Source organism: Myotis lucifugus, unplaced genomic scaffold, assembly GCF_000147115.1.
Source record: "Myotis lucifugus unplaced genomic scaffold, Myoluc2.0 scaffold_280, whole genome shotgun sequence".
In the NCBI taxonomy this organism is placed as follows: Eukaryota; Metazoa; Chordata; class Mammalia; order Chiroptera; family Vespertilionidae; genus Myotis; species Myotis lucifugus.
The window spans coordinates 348,210-365,612 of record NW_005871328.1 but is presented as its reverse complement, the minus strand read 5'-3'; the positions used below and the strand labels follow the sequence as shown (position 1 = coordinate 365,612).

At 57.9% G+C, this 17,403-nt stretch overlaps 1 protein-coding gene and 1 long non-coding RNA gene across 2 annotated transcripts in view; one reads left to right on the top strand and one right to left on the bottom strand.

The window, feature by feature from the left end:
• Positions 1-17,403, top strand: part of NOTCH3 (notch 3) — a 33,404-nt gene that overhangs the window by 1,064 nt on the left and 14,937 nt on the right. Inside the window, 23 exon segments of the mRNA XM_023763304.1 lie at positions 1,261-1,371; positions 1,727-1,805; positions 6,509-6,651; positions 6,729-7,067; positions 7,159-7,281; positions 7,374-7,607; positions 8,192-8,347; positions 8,435-8,620; positions 9,189-9,302; positions 9,508-9,621; positions 10,391-10,624; positions 10,730-10,840; positions 11,280-11,472; positions 11,551-11,702; positions 11,912-12,025; positions 12,480-12,635; positions 13,777-14,002; positions 14,401-14,602; positions 14,846-14,999; positions 15,385-15,569; positions 16,412-16,544; positions 16,630-16,887; positions 16,970-17,203. Of these exon segments, the coding sequence (XP_023619072.1) occupies positions 1,293-1,371; positions 1,727-1,805; positions 6,509-6,651; positions 6,729-7,067; positions 7,159-7,281; positions 7,374-7,607; positions 8,192-8,347; positions 8,435-8,620; positions 9,189-9,302; positions 9,508-9,621; positions 10,391-10,624; positions 10,730-10,840; positions 11,280-11,472; positions 11,551-11,702; positions 11,912-12,025; positions 12,480-12,635; positions 13,777-14,002; positions 14,401-14,602; positions 14,846-14,999; positions 15,385-15,569; positions 16,412-16,544; positions 16,630-16,887; positions 16,970-17,203 (3,919 nt within the window). The 5' untranslated portion in view covers positions 1,261-1,292.
• Positions 3,106-4,604, bottom strand: LOC106698979. The gene is made up of 2 exons (XR_001350393.2): positions 4,226-4,604; positions 3,106-3,716 (listed from the first exon to the last, which is right to left on the bottom strand). It is a non-coding gene; the product is annotated as an uncharacterized LOC106698979 (long non-coding RNA).

Sequence of the window (17,403 nt, the reverse complement as noted above, 5' to 3'; positions counted from 1 at the left end):
CCTCGCGCTTTATTTGCCAGACAAAGCGGGATGGGCGGCGGGGCCGAGCGGGGGCTGTGGGGGCGCATCCCCCCCCCCCCCAAGGGAGGCCGGGCGGGCGGAGGAGGGACGCGGGCCCAGCAGCCCTGGCTGAGGGTCCGGGGGCGCCTCTGTGGGGCTGGGTTCTGGGAGGGGTGGAAGCGCACGAGGGCCTCCCAAGCCCATACACCACCCCCACCTCCCATCCTGCCCCCACCCGCACCGGGCAGGACCGGGCAAGAGCTGCCGCCCCCGCCAGGCCAGCGGGCACCCACATGGTCTGTCTGTCACACACTCTGGCACACACAGCCCTGGGTCACACATATCGAGATGTAGATGTGCACACACAGAGTACACCCCCAGACACCCCCATCCCCCCAGCTCACACAAGACATACCCAGGCACACAGGGCTCACACACTGATGCGCACATACAATCACACGTGTTCACACAAAGTGTGCACACCGGCCCAAGGCCTTGCACATGCTGTCTTCACACACCCAGACACATACCGACACAGATCCAAGGGCATGCCCAGCTCACACGTGCAGATGGGCACATCCAACCTATGCACGGCCACACGTACACACACAGACACCCAAATACACAACAGACCCAGCCTGCACACATATGGCACATACGTCTGTACACCCACACACATCACGTACACATGCGTGGCTCACAGAGCCCACAGCTGAGAGAGGCCCTCAGGCTGGGTCTCATGGCCCCCAGTGTGTTTGCAAACACGCATCGGCCCCTATGGGGTGACAGTGTCCGGTCCCTGCTTGTCCCCTTCCTCAGGAGCCATGTGCCATATTGGCCCATGCTCCTGTCTCGCTTAACTCCTGTCTCTACGGTGTCTCCTTTTCTATCTCTCTGTCTCTCTACTTCTCTGTCTCCTCTCTCTGTGCTGCCTGCTTCTCGTTTCCTTTTTTTCTATCTGCCTCTGCTTTTCTCTATCTCCCTCCATCTTTCTATCTCTCGGTGACACACACGTGAACACAGTGGCTCCACAGCTGCCAGCACACACAATTCTCCACTAGCTCACACCCAGCCATGCCCCAGACCCGTCTGGCAGGACAGTTAGACTGTGCCACACCCCAGAGGGATACAGCCCTCAGGGTTGGGGACGCTGGACAGGGCAGTACATGTCTGGGGCCAGCTGCCCCTCCCTTCAACACACACCCTGCAACACCCAATGCTGGCGACGCCTGGGGTACATGCCCTGGCCTCTCTCCCCAGAGCCGCTGCATAGGGCTGCACAGCTGGAGAAGATGCCCAACGTCACTGGAAGAGAGGGAGCCATGGCCCGGGACTCCCTGCCGCTGCCCCCTCCATTACCCCAGGATCTGGGTACACAGCCTCAGACCTCCCTTTAATGCTCAGCACCCTCACTTCCTGCCTCTGCAACCCCCATTTTGGCCACTTCCTGAGCCCCCACATCTGGCACAAGTCAGCACCTCCTCTTGTCCGCCCCTGCCTTGTGGTTCCCAGGGCTCAAGCTGGCAGGGACAGCTGCGGCCCCAACAGCTGGGGCCAGGGTGGGGAGCCGTGGGAACCTTAGATGGAGGGGCTCCCTGCACCCTCAGAGACACCCCCCAGCTCCGTGCAGCTGTTGCCTGGAAGAGGGAAGGAGGGGGTCTGTCACTCTGAGCTGGGTTTCCTGGGCACCTGGCTGACCTGCCCACCTCTGTTCGCCCCCACACAGCTCCCCCTTGCCTGGATGGAAGCCCGTGTTCAAATGGAGGTCGCTGCACCCAGCTGTCCTCCCGGGAGGCTGCCTGCCTGTGAGTGCCTGGCTCAGAGCCATTCGTGGGCCCTGTGTGGGGAGGCAGTCTGTCTTGCCCCCCTACTTCTGTGTCCACCATGAATGCCTCTACTACTTCCTGCATGTGTGGCTTGGGCAACTTCTCGATTCTCCTGGAATCAGCAGGGTTAAAAGCAGGAGCTCTGACGTCTGCCTGCCCTGGCTTCAAATCCCGCATGTTTCAGACTGGCTGGGACTTCAACTCTCTCTCTCTCTTTAAATATGTTTATTGATTTTAGAGAGAAAGGGAGAGGGAGAGAGAGAGAGGAAAACATTGATGTGAGACAGAAACATGGACTGGTTGCCCCCCACATGCACCTGGACCGGGAATCAAACCTGCAACCTGGGCATGTGCCCTGACCAGGAATTGTACTGGCGACCTTACACCTTTGGGTGCACAGGATGGTACTCAACCAACTGAGCCACACTGGCCAGGGCGGGGACTTAACTCTAAATCTCAGTGTCCTATTCTGGAAAATGAGCCCAGTAATCCCAACCTCACAGAATTCTCAGCTGCCTGCGGTCATATGTAAAGCCCCTCATGGAGGTAGTTACAATTTTTTTTTCAATATATTTTATTGATTTTTTACAGAGAGGAAGGGAGAGGGATAGAGAGTAAGAAACATTGATGAAAGAGAAACATGGATCAGCTGCCTCCCGCACACCCCCCATTGGGGACGCGCCCACAACCAAGGTACATAGCCCTGACCGGAATCGAACCCGGGACCCTTCAGTCCGCAGGCCGATGCTCTATCTACTGAGCCAAACCGGTCAGGGCGGTAGTTATAATTTAATCAACAAATCTTCAAGGACCAATAGCAGTGGCTTGGGAGGGTACACCATCTGCACCCTCCCCTAGCTCAAGATTTCAAGGTGGGGGCATTGGAGGCCTGTAATACAGCCCAGCTCTGCCACTTCATTGCTGTGTGACCTTGGATTAGTCATTTCCTCTCCCTGAATCTCACTGCATCTGTGAAATAGGGGCTTGTCACCAGGAAGGAGCCCAAGAGTTTGGGAAAGGCAGAGGGCTGGGGGGAGTAGGGAAGAGGCAGGGAGAGAACTGAGCAGAGGCAAATAGCTCAGTTTAAATTCTGGGTTCTGGGTTACCTTGTGCAAGAGCTTTGAGCTCCCGGAGCCTCAGTTGTTGCATCTGCAAATTGGGGCAATAACAGTTCCTTATTTATGAGTTGATTGTACAGATTTAAATAAATCCTTCATACAATGAACTCAGCATACTTCTTGGCATACAGCAGGTGCTCAATACATAGGGCTTATTTTTATTAAGAGCTTTATTGACAGGTGCTTGCAGTTTGTTGACTTTTTTAAAAAGTTGTAAACTTTTATTTACAAACTAAAAATGAGGATCTTAAAAATCACAACTTGAACAGATATGAAACAATTTAAAAACGTTTATAGGTGAATTGAGAAAAACTAGGCTTAAAAAAAAAAAACCCCACCTAAAAAAAAAAACACACACCCATGTTTGTCATTACCAAAAAGAGACATCTTTAGGTAAAAAAATGCATAAAAGGTCATTGGGCAAAAAGCCAGCACTGAAGGTCTTCAGCTCCCATCTTATGTTCATTTCTTAATGCTGGAATTTCATATTCATTTCTTCTTGCTGGATGACTAAGTCAGATGTCACACTTTGGGTAGAGATGGTATTTACTCAGCCCGGCCTGTTCAGCCTCTGGAGCAAGGAATTCTCAGCCTCTCAGCCAGCAGATCTGCTGCTTTTGTCTCTGCCATCTTGTGGCTTAGGGTTTTCTGGGCATCTGCATCGGTAATTGAAGTTGCAGGGGTACCGGGACCATCCTTGCTCTGGCTGCTGACCTCGGGTCTCATCTCCTTGATTTCCTTGTCTTCTTCATTGCTGTCCTCTCTGGGCTGTCTTTAGTGAGGAGGGCCAATAGGGGTTATTATCCTATATAATAAAGCGCTAATATGCTAATTAGACCAAACAGCAGAATGACCTTCCCCCTGATGACCTTCCGGATGAAACCAGGGCTTCGAGGGCCAGCGAGGCTGCAAGGGCCAAGCCCCTTGCACCAATTTCGAGCACTGGGCCTCTAGTTATAAATAACAGCAGAGACACAGGAAGCAGGTGCCATAAGGGGGAACCTCTCAAGATTATGGGGAAATGCTTGGTTCCTTTTGTAATATTGTCCTTAGTAAGAGCAGTTCATCCCGTAGCCATTAATTAATTGATTTACTCATTTATTCAACAACATGTGACTTTAGACCCAGGAGAGCCGCTTTGAAGGCATGCACCCACTTTGAATGGAGGCCACTTGAGCCCATCTGGGTGGGGAGGCTTAGCCTGGCTGAGCGGGCTTTCCGGGTTGGGAGCCTGCAAAGGTGAAAATAGGGAAAAGTGGGAGCCGACCTGAAGCCACTCACCTGGAGGTGGAGCCGCGGGCGGGCGCCTGCGCAGTAGAGCTCCGCGCCTGGAATCCTGCCGACAGGTGAATGCGCCCGCGGCCGCCCCGCCCCTCGACAGGTGAATCACCGGCGCGCGTGGCCGCCCGGAGCCCGGATTCCCCGGAGTGGAGCGGACTCAGTCCCCAGAGCTGGGTTGTGGGATCCACTCCCCACGCACCCCCAGTCTCCTTACACGTCCCAAATACTCGCGTGCTTTCAGGGACGCCCCCCACACGGACTCTCAAGTCTTGCCCCCAAAGTAGCCTTCTAAGCCCTTGTCTCTGTCTCCCAGTCCTCGCCTCCCCTGCCCCCCCAAGTCAGCTCTCCCCTCCGTCTCCCCCGAAACCCAGGCCGTGGGGCGGGGCACGGGCGGAGGCTGGAACCGGCCCGACCGGTCGGCAGGGGCGCGGGGCACAGATCGTGGGAACCCGCCGGGGGCGCGGGGAGAGGGCCGCGGGGCGGCGCCCTGCCTGGCGGTGGGACCCGCAGTCCGGGGCGCCCCCCGTGCAGCGCGCCCCCTCCTGGCGCGCAGTGGTGGTGGCTGTCCTGGCCCTGCGGGCCTTTGAGGAGGGGGCTGGGAGCTGGCTTCTCCCCTCAGGACACCACCTGCGCCCCTGTCCGGCCATGTCCCGACCTGTTTCGCTGGGGGCCGGGGTGGGGGGATCTTGTGGGTGACGCTGAGGACTGAGTCAGCTGCTTGAGTTTAGCCCTAAGCGCCTGGAACAAGCCAGAGGGAGGGACCAGCGGGAGGGTGGGCAGCGTCGGGGGTGGGGTCTGGGTCCTCGAGCCTCTCCAGGCCCCTCCCTCTGACCACGCAGGAGATTTCCAGTCCTAAGAACCCCCACTTTTCCAGGTCTCACCTTTCCCTCACACTCCGTCCAGCTGGCTTTGGGGAGGGGACTGCGGGCTAAAGGACCCCCCCCCCTTCAGCCTCTGCCCGCCCCCCTCCGCTTATTAGTGTCTACCTCTCCCACCAGTGGAAAGAAGGGATGTATGTGTTCCCAGAAAAGGAGTAGATGTTTCGTGGGGCGCTTCTGTCCATCCATGTGAACGTTGCCCCTCTCTGTGGCCGGGCCTGTGGGTGTCTGAGCATTTGCCAGGCAATATGTGGAGTTGGTATGTTTGTGTATGTTCCCGGATCTGTCTGTGTGTGCTGGGTGCTTGTCCTCTGGAGTCTGAGACTAGTTCTCTCTGCCTGGAGCCCTCTTCCCCACACAGCCCATGGCCTCCTCCCTCCCGCCCCCATTCCTCTGTGCCCCTTATTTTGTGTCTTAGTTTCCGTTTCCTGCAGTTGCTGTGACAAATTACCCAAAATGGAGTGGTTTAAAACAACAGAAATGTGCTCTCACAGTTCTGGAGGCCAGAAGTCTGAAACCACGGTGTTGGTGTTGGCAGCCACCCAGCCACCCGATCTCCAGTGGCCTTAGGGGCGAGTCCTTCCCTCCTCTGCCGCCTTCTAGCAGCTCCGGGCTCTCCTTGGCTTGTGGGTGCAACACGCCACTCCAGTCTCTGGCTCTGTAGGGCCTTCTCTTCTTTCTCCCGAAGCGCCCTCTGCCTTTCTCTTAAAAGAACATTATCATTGGATTTAGGGCCCACCTGGAAAATCCAGGATGATCTCATCTCTTTTTAAAAAAACTATTAAAAAATATTTTTTTTATTTCAGAGAGGAAAGGAGAGGGAGAGATAGAAACATCAACGAGGAGAGAAAATCATCGATCAGTTGCCTCCTGCATGCTCCCCACTGGGAATTGAGCCCTCAACCCGGGCATGTGCCCTGACCCGGAATTGAACCGTGACCTCCTGGTTCACAGGTCGAAGCTCAACCACTGAGCCACGCCAGCTGGGCGAATGATCTCATCTTGATGTGTCACTTAGTTACATCTGCAAAGACTCTTTTTCCAAATAATGTCAGCCATAGGTTCTGGGACATGGACATTTCTTTCCTAGGGCCACCACTCTATACTATACCATGCCCTTCATGGCCATCATGCCCCCACCACCCCCTGCCAGCATGCTGTATACTGACATGTGATTTGTATATCTTCTCTTCCCCCAAGCTAGCTGTGAGCATCGAGAGGGTGGGACCACTTTTATTGTGTTTGCTGCTGTATTCCAATTGCTAAGAACATAGTAGGTACTTAGTGAATGTTGCGTGAGTGAATGAGTGTGTGTATTTATTATTGGTTTGCCCATGTGTTTCTTGCCTGTCTTGTGTGTATGTCTGTGTATCTCCTGCCCCCCCTGAGCTGTCTCTGCCTACAGGTGCCCACCAGGCTGGGTGGGTGAGCGGTGCCAGCTGGAAGACCCCTGCCATTCGGGTCCCTGTGCTGGTCGTGGTGTCTGCCAGAGCTCGGTGGTAGCAGGCACTGCCCGGTTCTCCTGTCGCTGTCCCCGTGGGTTCAGAGGTAAGGGATGATCTGGAAGGGGCCCCGAGGTAGTAAAGATGTGGTCCACCTAACTCACCCTCTTTTGGTCTCTCCAGGCCCTGACTGCTCCCTGCCAGACCCCTGCCTCAGCAGCCCCTGTGCCCATGGGGCCCGCTGCTCAGTGGGGCCTGATGGCCGCTACATCTGCTCCTGCCCACCTGGCTACCAGGGCCGCAGCTGTCGAAGTGACGTGGACGAGTGCCGGGGGGGAGGTCCCTGCCACCACGGTGGCACGTGCCTCAACACACCTGGCTCTTTCCGCTGCCAGTGCCCCGCTGGCTACATGGGGCCACTGTGTGAGACCCCTGCAGTGCCCTGTGCTCCTTCACCATGCCGTAACGGAGGCACCTGTAGACAGAATGGCGATCTCACCTATGATTGTGCCTGCCTTCCTGGTGAGGAAGCTGCTCTCGGGGGAGGCAGCAGGGGTGGGAAAACAGCAGGCCAGCCTACAGTGTCAATACTCGCCTCCTCCTCCCATGCTAGGGTTCGAGGGCCAGAACTGTGAGGTGAATGTGGATGACTGTCCAGGGAACCGGTGCCTAAATGGGGGGACATGTGTAGATGGCGTCAACACCTACAATTGCCAGTGCCCTCCGGAGTGGACAGGTGGGCACTGGGGCTGAAGGGAGCTGGGTGGCAGACCTTGGGGGGGGGATGCACAGCCCAGGTGATTGTACTGGTGCATCTGTGTGCCACAGGCCAGTTCTGCACGGAGGACGTGGATGAGTGTCAGCTGCAGCCCAATGCTTGCCACAACGGGGGCACCTGCTTTAACACCCTGGGTGGCCACAGCTGTGTGTGTGTCAATGGCTGGACTGGTGAGAGCTGCAGTCAGAACATTGATGACTGTGCCACGGCCGTGTGCTTCCACGGGGCCACCTGCCATGACCGCGTGGCCTCCTTCTACTGTGCCTGCCCCATGGGCAAGACTGGTGAGTGGCTGTTTCCCATGGAGGCGGCAAGGGAGCCATTGATGGCTCTTGAAAGGGGGCAAGGATGGCATCGGACTTGAGTGTTAGAATGATTATGCTGGAGGCCAGATATGGGGAGAAGGTAAGCCTGGGAGAGGCCTGGAGGAGGGGCTGTGTGTGGTACAGGACAGAAGCCACGGAAATAGAGAGATATACTGTGAGCAAGAAAGAGAGGAGACCCTTGCAAGTGGCAAAGGTCAGAGAAGGTGTTTGGAAGGGGGATTTGAAAATGGAGGGAAGGGCATGTCGGGCAGAGGGTGCTACAGAAGCAAAGGCTTGAGATAGGACCTTTGCATGTTTCCAACTCATTTTCAAATGATTCAGAAAAAGGATAGATCAGCCTTACAATAGCTGAATCTAGGTGGCGGGTGCATAAATCAACTTCTCTGTATGTTTAAAATTTTTCATAATAAACAATTAGGAAAAAGTAGCTACTAGATATGCTACAGGTTAGTAAAAACAAAACGTAAAACACTATGCGGGTCTGCGGGACCTTCGGACAGCGCCGGAGGGTCTGCCCTTGACCTCTGCCTGTCCCTTTCCAGGGCTTCTGTGCCATCTGGACGATGCCTGTGTCAGCAATCCCTGCCATGAGGATGCTATCTGCGACACAAACCCGGTGAATGGCCGCGCCATCTGCACTTGCCCACCCGGCTTCACCGGTGGCGCGTGTGACCAGGATGTGGACGAGTGCTCCATTGGTGAGGGGGTCATTGTCTGAGTTAGAAGGAGGGGACAGCTCGTTCCTCAGCGGGCCATACCTACCCTGGCTGTGCCTATTTCTGCAGGCGCCAACCCCTGTGAGCACCTGGGCAAGTGTGTGAACACACAGGGCTCGTTCCTGTGCCAGTGTGGCCGAGGCTACACGGGCCCACGCTGTGAGTCTGACGTCAATGAGTGCCTCTCCGGGCCCTGCCGCAACCAGGCCACATGCCTCGACCGCATAGGCCAGTTCACCTGCATCTGCATGGCAGGTGCGTGGTGGATGGGGTAGAGGCTAGGCCTAAGGCTGGGTGCCTGCAGGAAGGGACGGGGTGGAACTGGGTTCCCACTGGGACTCTGAGAAAGTGAAGCCTGGGATGAGGTGGAGGTGGGGCCAGAGTAGAACCTTGTGAGAAGCTGGGGGCGTGGTCAAGTAGAACCAATAGAATCTCCTGCTGAGAGTGGAGTCCGGACCTAAGGACCGGCTGTGGGGCATGAACGATAGCGGGGCAGGGGCTGGAGTGAGTTTAGGAGCCTGCAGACTTGCTGGGGTGTGCACAAGGCAATGTGGGGCCCGGGCCTGGGAGCTGGGGACAGGGCGTGTCTGTGGACTGGAGAGGGAAGAGGGTGGTCCAAAGGCAAGGTCCAGACGGAGTCTCAGAAGCCTTGGACTAGTTGGGACCACAGCTTGGTGAGGGTCCGGCCTGAGGACAAAAAGTGAATGTAGGGTTGCCCTGGGGGGAACTGATTGGGAAGGGGAGTACCTACCCCGTTGCCCTCTCCTCAGGCCAGAGGGAAACCCCACGACCCTAATATCCCTCTTCCCCCCCCTCCCCCCAGGCTTCACAGGCACCTTCTGCGAGGTGGATATGGACGAGTGTCAGAGCAGCCCGTGTGTCAACGGCGGGGTCTGCAAGGACAGAGTCAATGGCTTCAGCTGCACCTGTCCCTCTGGTGAGGACCTTGGGGCCAGGGAGCCTGACATAGGGGGTCCCTGCAGGGGCACAAGCTCCAGGGTGGGAGCCTGTGAGACCATGTTAGCGGAAAACGATTGCAATAGAAAGTAAATGGGCTTCCCGCCCAGACAAGGCAGAACCGGCGAGGGTGACTGCTCTGACCCTGTCTGGGCCTCGGCTCACCCCACTCCCTCCCCACTCAGGCTTCAGCGGGGCGCTGTGCCAGCTGGACGTGGATGAGTGCGCGAGCACGCCCTGCAGGAATGGAGCCAAGTGCGTGGACCAGCCGGACGGCTACGAGTGCCGCTGCGCAGAGGGTGAGGGCTGGCCAATTACAGGCCGGCAGGGATTTGGAGGCGGGGCTAGTGGGGGTGTGGGGGCCAATAACAGCCTTGGAAAGGGCTTCGGAGAAGAACTGCATCAAGTCAGGGCCAATGACAGCCAGGGGGCGGGGCCAATTAAGAACTTTAAAGCAGGGGAAGGGGCCAAAGCTTCTGGTGGGATAGATACTGGGCGCAGGTAAGTGTGCGAGGCTTGACCAACGCTATCCCAAGGCACCTCCATGTGTCCCCATTGGCAGTTGAGGGAGAGGCAGAACTGGGCTGAGAGTGTAGGCATTGGAACCGGGTTCACAACTGGGGGTGGGGTTTAACCATGGGAGGGTCTTTTTAAAAAAATATTTCTTTATTGATTTCAGAGAAGAAGGGAGAAGGAGAGAGAGATAGAAACATCAATGATGAGAGAGAATCATTGATCGGCTGCCTCCTGCACGCCCCCCACTGGGGATCAAGCCCGCAACCCAGGCCTGTGCCCTTGGCCGGAATGGGACCTGGGGCCCTTCAATCTGCAGGCTGACGCTCTATCCACTGAGCCAAGCCGGCCAGGGCTCTGGGAGGGTCTGGGTCCGGGGCGAATTGTGTAGCTTGTAGCTGGACGCAGTGGAGGCCACTAGGGACAGGGCCCGAACTGCCCCCGCTTTCTGCTGCCTCGATGGGCCTGAGGCAGAGCTGAGCCAGGTTTGATTGGGGGCGTGGCTGCGAGCCGGACCTGGGCAGGTGGGCGGAGCCTGACCCTCTGGCCCTGCAGGCTTTGAGGGCGCGCTGTGCGAACTCAACGTGGATGACTGCTCTCCCGACCCGTGCCACCACGGGCGCTGCGTGGACGGCATCGCCAGCTTCTCCTGTGCCTGCGCCCCCGGCTACACTGGCACGCGCTGCGAGAGCCAGGTGAACGAGTGCCGCAGCCAGCCCTGCCGCCACGGGGGCAAATGCCTCGATCTGGTGGACAAATACCTCTGCCGCTGCCCTCCTGGCACCACAGGTGGGACCGGGGGCTGGGCCGGGGCAGCAACAGTACGTCCGGAGGGTTTCGGGAGTTCGGGAATGGTGTTCCCGGCGCTACCCGTGTCTTGTTCTCCTTCTGCAGGTGTGAACTGTGAGGTGAACATCGACGATTGTGCCAGCAACCCCTGCACCTTCGGAATTTGCCGGGACGGTGTCAATCGCTATGACTGTGTGTGCCAGCCTGGCTTCACAGGTGGGCAAGCGGCTGCCATGGGAAGGGGGCCTGAGAGGGTGAGGGGGAAACCGCCCATCTTTCTTGGCCGGGTTTTGCCCCTCTCTTTGCACTGGGTTGGCCAATGAGATTGCCCACACCTTATGGTTTCTGTTTGTCACAAAGTTGTCCCCATATTGGCTCAAGTTTATCCTGGAACGTAGATAAGGCTGTTCTGATGGGGCGGGGGTGTTTCTGAGTGGGGCCAACGTGATCTTCGGTGAAAATGAAAATGACTTCATGTAAGTTTGGGGATGAAGATGACCTGGGGGCAGGGCAGCTCTGGGCTGAGGAGGTGGCTGTTCAGGTTTGCAGAAGAGCTGATGTGTTATGAGACGGAGAATGTCCTTGCTCCAGGGCGTCCCTCTCTGTCGGCTGGGTTGTCCTTGCCTTTGGATGAGGTGGCCTGTGTGCTCCCCAGGGCCTCTCTGCAACGTGGAGATCAACGAGTGTGCGTCCGGCCCCTGCGGGGAGGGCGGCTCCTGTGTGGATGGGGAAGACGGCTTCCACTGCCTCTGCCCGCCTGGCTCCCTGCCTCCACTGTGCCTGCCCCCAAGCCATCCCTGTGCCCAAGAGCCCTGCAATCACGGTGTCTGCCATGACGCGCCAGGAGGGTGAGGCCTTTTCCCACCTCATGACCGGACCCCCCTTGTCTTCGCCCACTTGCTGGCCCTGACTGCCGCCCCCTTCAGGTTCCGCTGTGTATGTGATCCTGGCTGGAGCGGCCCCCAGTGCAGCCAGAGTCTCACGCGAGATGCCTGTGAGTCTCAACCCTGTGGGGCTGGTGGCACCTGCACCAGCAACGGCATGGACTTCCACTGCACCTGTCCCGCCGGCATGCAGGGTATGTGCCCCCACTGTCCTGCCCAGGCTCTCCTGTCTCCCTCTTCCTTCTTCCTCCCTCTGCTCCACTCTCTCCCTCCTGTATGTTTGCCTTTCTTTCTTTCTTTTCCCCCCTTGCAGCTTGGGAGGTGGATATCAAGGTGGGGACGCAGGGGGGAGATGGGAACAAGGAATCTCTTAAGACTATTTCACTCTGCCCGCCCACCACAGGCCATCAGTGTGAGCTGCTGTCCCCCTGTGCCCCGAACCCCTGTGAGCACGGGGGCCACTGCGAGCCTGGTCCTGGCCACCTGGCTGTCTGCTCCTGCCCCCCTGGCTGGCAAGGTACATGAGCTTCCTCCTCCTCCTCCTCCTCCTCCTCTTCCTCCTCCTCCTTCCCTTCCCCTCTCCTCCCTGGGGACCCAGTGGGGGACTCACCCTTGACCCTGTCTCTCCGGGAAGCTTCCTTTTGGAAAGGGACAGAGCTGGACACAGACACTGGCAGCCCCTGTGGTCATTGCTAGAGAAGAAGAAGGGAGAGGTGGCTGGGGAAGCTCGGTTTCAGGCTGGGATCTGGGGACAGCTTCCTGGAGGAGTAAAACTCAGAGCATCCAGTCAGCACCCGCTTCAGCAAGAAGGCAGCCCTAGGACAGTGTGTGCAAAATGCCCAGAGGCCAGGGAGCGCAGAGCTCCTTCTTGCCTTCACCTCTCAGCCTTTAGGTTCTTCATGTGTGACAGGCACCTGCAGACCCTCCCCTGTACCCTCTAACCCCAGATGTCACCTTATTTCCCACCCCAGGCCCTCGATGTCAGCAGGATGTGGACGAGTGTGCTGGCCCCTCGCCCTGCGGCCCCCACGGGACCTGCACCAACCTGGCGGGGAGTTTTAGTTGCACCTGCCACGGGGGGTATAGCGGCTCTTCCTGTGACCAGGACATCGATGACTGTGACCCCAGTGAGTTCAGGGGAGCCTGCGGGGGGCGCTGCCCTAGGAAACATGTCCATTAAGCCTCTACTGTGTGCTGGGCATTGTGCTTTAATTTCATCTTCGTAGTTCTCTTATTTTTTCCATTTTACTCCTGGAACTGAGACCTAAAGAGGTTACGTGACTTGCCTAAGGTCACGGAGCAGGTAAGGGATACGTTGGGATCGGAGCACAGGTCTGCCTGACGCTCAGTCTCTGGGAGCAAGCGAGTGGGATTGTGTGTAAAGTGTGAGATCAGAGGCCCCTAGTGAGTTCTCCAGGAGCGCTGCCCAACAGACAATGCAAGCTGCATGAGCAATTACAATTTTTTGAGTACTCACATTTAAAAAGTTAAAAAAACAAGAAAGGTGATATTATATTTAATAATATATATCATTTAACCTAATATATAAAATTATTTCAACATATAATCAATAGAAAATTATTGAGATATTTTACATTCTTCTTATTTTTAAATTCTCACTCGAGGATATTTTTTTCCATTGAGGGGAGGGAGGAGGAGGGAAAAAAGGGAGAGAGAGAGAGAGAGAGAGAGAGAGAGAGAGAGAGAGAGGGAGAGACATCAGTTGGTTGCCTCCCACACGTGCCCTGGTCTGGGGCCAGGGATCAAACCTGTGATCCATTGGTCCATTGGTCCAAGGGCCGAATCTCTAACCACTGAGCAACTGAGCCAGGGCTACATTCTTCTTCTTTTTTTAAATATATATTAAGTCTTCAGAATCCGAAATCTGGTGTTTATTTTACACTTACAACACATCTCAATCTGGGCCAGCCACAGGTCAAGGTCTTAATAGCCACATGTGGCCAGTGGCCACTATACTGGCCAGTACAGGTCTGGAGGAAGCCCCCTGTGCTGAGTCCAGGGATTAAGCGGACACACCTGACAGTATGTGCGTAACAGCTCAAAAGGCCCTCTAGGTCCTGCCAAGCTCGTCCTGTTCCACCAAAGTGAGGTTTCCAGATACGGGAGGGGCTGCAGGAACAGAGGGACGATTTGATCGCTCTGACCAAATAAGCCTGGCTTACTTCCAAGTTCCCGCTATGCCAGGCCTGGCCCGGTCAGCAAAGGCTGATGGGTGAGTGACCAGACCTTGTTCCCTTCTGCCCACAGACCCCTGCTTGAATGGTGGCTCCTGTCAAGACCGTGTGGGCTCCTTTTCCTGCTCCTGCCTCCCAGGCTTTGCTGGCCCCCGCTGTGCCCGCGACGTGGACGAGTGTCTGAGCAGCCCCTGTGGCCCCGGCACCTGCACTGACCACGTGGCCTCCTTCACCTGCACCTGCCCCCCGGGCTATGGAGGCTTCCGCTGTGAGCAGAACCTACCCGACTGCAGCCCCAGGTGGATGGACCCTCTACTGGGAGCTCAGGGACCCTGGCATCGGGTGGGGCATGGGACCTGAGCAGGAGTGGGGCTAAGAAGGGCGGGTCCTCAGGTTGGCACCCAACTCAGGACTCTGGTGCCTGATGGGGCGGTGTGGGAAGGGGCAGGGTCATCTTAGGGATGCTGGTCCCTAAGGGGGTGAGACCAGACCAGAGTGGGGCCTCCACGTGGTTCCCCCCTTAGTGCTGAAGTACCTGGTAAATTGGGGCTAAGGGACAGGACAGGGCTGCAGCCTCTCCTGGCGGGAGGTAGGGGGTAGGGGTCCAGGTAGAGGCACTCAAGGCTAGGCAGGGCCCAGGGAGGAGGGCGGGGCCTCCAAGGGGGCGGGGCCTGACCCACCCTCGCTTTCCCTCCAGCTCCTGCTTCAATGGTGGGACCTGCTTGGACGGAGTGAACTCGTTCAGCTGTCTGTGCCGCCCTGGCTACACCGGCGCGCACTGCCAGCAGGAGGCCAGCCCCTGCCTCTCCCGGCCCTGTCTGCACGGGGGTGTCTGCACGGCCACCTACCCTGGCTTCATCTGCGCCTGTCCAGAGGGCTTCACTGGCGCTCAGTGTCAGGTGGGTGGGGTCACTGGGAGGTGGGTTTTGAGCGGAGGTGTCTGGAGGGGTGTCCTGGGGGAGGGGCCTGTATGGGATCCTGGGCAGGGGGCCTGCTGGGCACCCTGGGAGAGAAGCCTCCTCACTCCTGGGGAAGGATTATCAGGGAGGTTGTGGTGAGGGGCCTGGCAGGGACCCTGGGGGAGAATCTGGGGAGTGATTTCTGGGGGTCCCTGCGCGCTGATACTGTGGGCTTCCCTGCAGACACTGGTAGACTGGTGCAGCCTTGAGCCTTGTCAGAACGGGGGTCGCTGTGCCCAGACGGGGGCCTCTTTCTACTGCCTCTGTCCTCCGGGGTGGAGCGGCAGCCTCTGTGACATCCAAAGCCTGCCCTGCAGACAGGCGGCGGCCCAGATGGGTGAGCGGGAGCGCGTGGCTGGGGTGTGCAGCCGGGGAGGGCGTGTGTGCATGTACTTCCTGCCAGTGTGAGCCCAATGGGGCTGTGACAGCACACATGGGCGGGTGGGGGGTGCGGCTGAGTGTGACTGTGTGACATGACTAGAGGGTGTGTGTGTCTGTCCCCATAAGACCACTGGGATGACGTCTGCAGCGTCCGGCTGAGCTGGTGTGGGCAGCAAACGCGTGTGTGCCAGTGATGAGAACTGTGCAGTGTCGAGGGATGTGTGACAACCTGATGGAGGTGGTGGGACCCTGGTGACTGGTGGCAGCGGGGGTGTTCGGTGGTGCTGTGTGTGTTGCGGGCGGGCGGGGGGAGTGTGTGCCTGACACCCCTCTCTGTGCAGGGGTGCGGCTGGAGCAGCTGTGTCAGGCTGGTGGGCAGTGTGTGGACAAGGAGAGCTCCCACTACTGCGTGTGCCCAGAGGGCCGCACAGGCAGCCACTGTGAGCAAGAGGTGGACCCCTGCTTGGCCCAGCCCTGCCAGCACGGGGGCACTTGCCAAGGCTACATGGGGGGTTATGTGTGCGAGGTAAGGGGCACCCAGGGGAGGGGGGAGGGGAACTAGTCACATGTAGGTGTGTCTGGGCACACGTTTCTGTGTGTCTGTAGCCTGGTGTGGGTGTGTCTCTAGGCGAGCCTGGTTTTCTGTTTGTTTGTTTTGTTTTTTGTTAGCTCTCACCCAAGGATATTTTTTCCACTGAATTTTAAAGAAAGTGGAATGGAGGGAAGGAGGGAGGGAGGGGGGAGAGAAGGAGAGAGAGGGAAAAAGAGAGATAAACATCAATGTGCAAGAGACACATCGATTGGTTGCCTCCCGCATGCACCCCCACCTGGGCCGGGGACTGAACCTGCAACCCAAGTATGAGCCCTTGACTAGAATTGAACCCGAGACCCTTTGGTGCATGGGCCAGTGCTCTAACCATGGGGCAACACCAGCCAGGGCATCATGTCTGGGCTTTTACTTTTGTGACTGAGTATGTCTTTGTGGGTGTCACCCTGGGTAGCTCTGGGGGTGTTTCTGTCTGTCTGGGTGTGTGTCTATCTTTGGTTGGTTCCTGGACGTACCTGTGTGTCTGTGCTTGGAGTCTCTCTGGGCATGAAGGCACATGCAGGTGCCTGAGTGTGCGTTCCTGGTTGTGTGTCTTGGGTAGATCTGGGTATCTGGGTGTTTTGCTGTGTGTCTGTAGGAGTGTGTCCATCTGCACTGGGTATGTCTGGGTCCTCTGTGCCTGGGTGTGTGTATCTGCACCCTGGGCATGTCTCTGTGTTTGGGGCGACTGTGTGTGTCTTTTTGTGCTGGGATTTCTGTCTCCACTGGGAGTGTCTGTGTCCCTCGGGGCTGAGTGGGTCCCTGTCTCGCCCTCACCACAGTGTCCAGCCGGCTACGCTGGTGACAACTGTGAGGATGACGTTGATGAGTGTGCCTCGGAGCCCTGCCAGCATGGGGGCTTCTGCATTGACCTTGTGGCCCGATACCTCTGCTCCTGTCCTCCTGGGACGCTGGGTATGCCAGGGCCAGGGTTGGGGGCAGGCTGGGAGGCGGGGTCTCTGTCCGCCCCTGACTCCTCCCCTGATCTTCCTTCCCCCAGGGGTTCTCTGTGAGATTAATGAGGACGACTGTGGCCCAGGCCCGCCCCAGGACCCAGGTCCGAGGTGCTTGCACAATGGTACCTGTGTGGACCTGGTGGGCGGCTTCCGCTGTACCTGCCCCCCAGGATACACGGGCCTGCGCTGTGAGGCCGATATCAACGAGTGTCGCCCGGGCGCCTGCCACGCAGCACACACCCGGGACTGCCTGCAGGACCCCGGTGGGGGCTTCCGCTGCCTTTGCCGACCCGGCTTCGCAGGTAAGGGTGGGCCAGGGGGCTGACCTAGGCTCCGGCCTGTGTTCCCCCATCGTGGCTGATCCACGGGCTCCTGCTTGCCCAGGTCCCCGCTGTCAGACTGTCCTGTCTCCCTGCGAGTCCCAGCCCTGCCAGCATGGAGGCCAGTGCCGTCCTGGCCCAGGCTCTGGGGGTGCATTGACCTTCACCTGCCATTGTGTCGCGGTAAGCGGGGGTGGCTGGTCACATCAGGGTCTCCGGGAGGGAGTGGGACTGTGGCCTGGTGGGAGGGCGTGCCTTTGGGGAAGAGGAGGCGCAAGGGAAACGGGTCCTGGGAAATGCTGATATTACCTGGAAGTCCCTGGGCAGGTTGAGGCTGGGGCTTTGGAGGCGTGGGCTTCTTGGGGAAAGGCAAGGGGGTCTGTGCACAGTGGGGGCATTCCAGGTGGAAAGGGGGGAGAGGTTGGTACGACCTTGGGGAGACTGGGAGGCTCAAGCCGTCCCAAATCTTGACCCCATCCTCCTCCCTCTCTCCCTTTC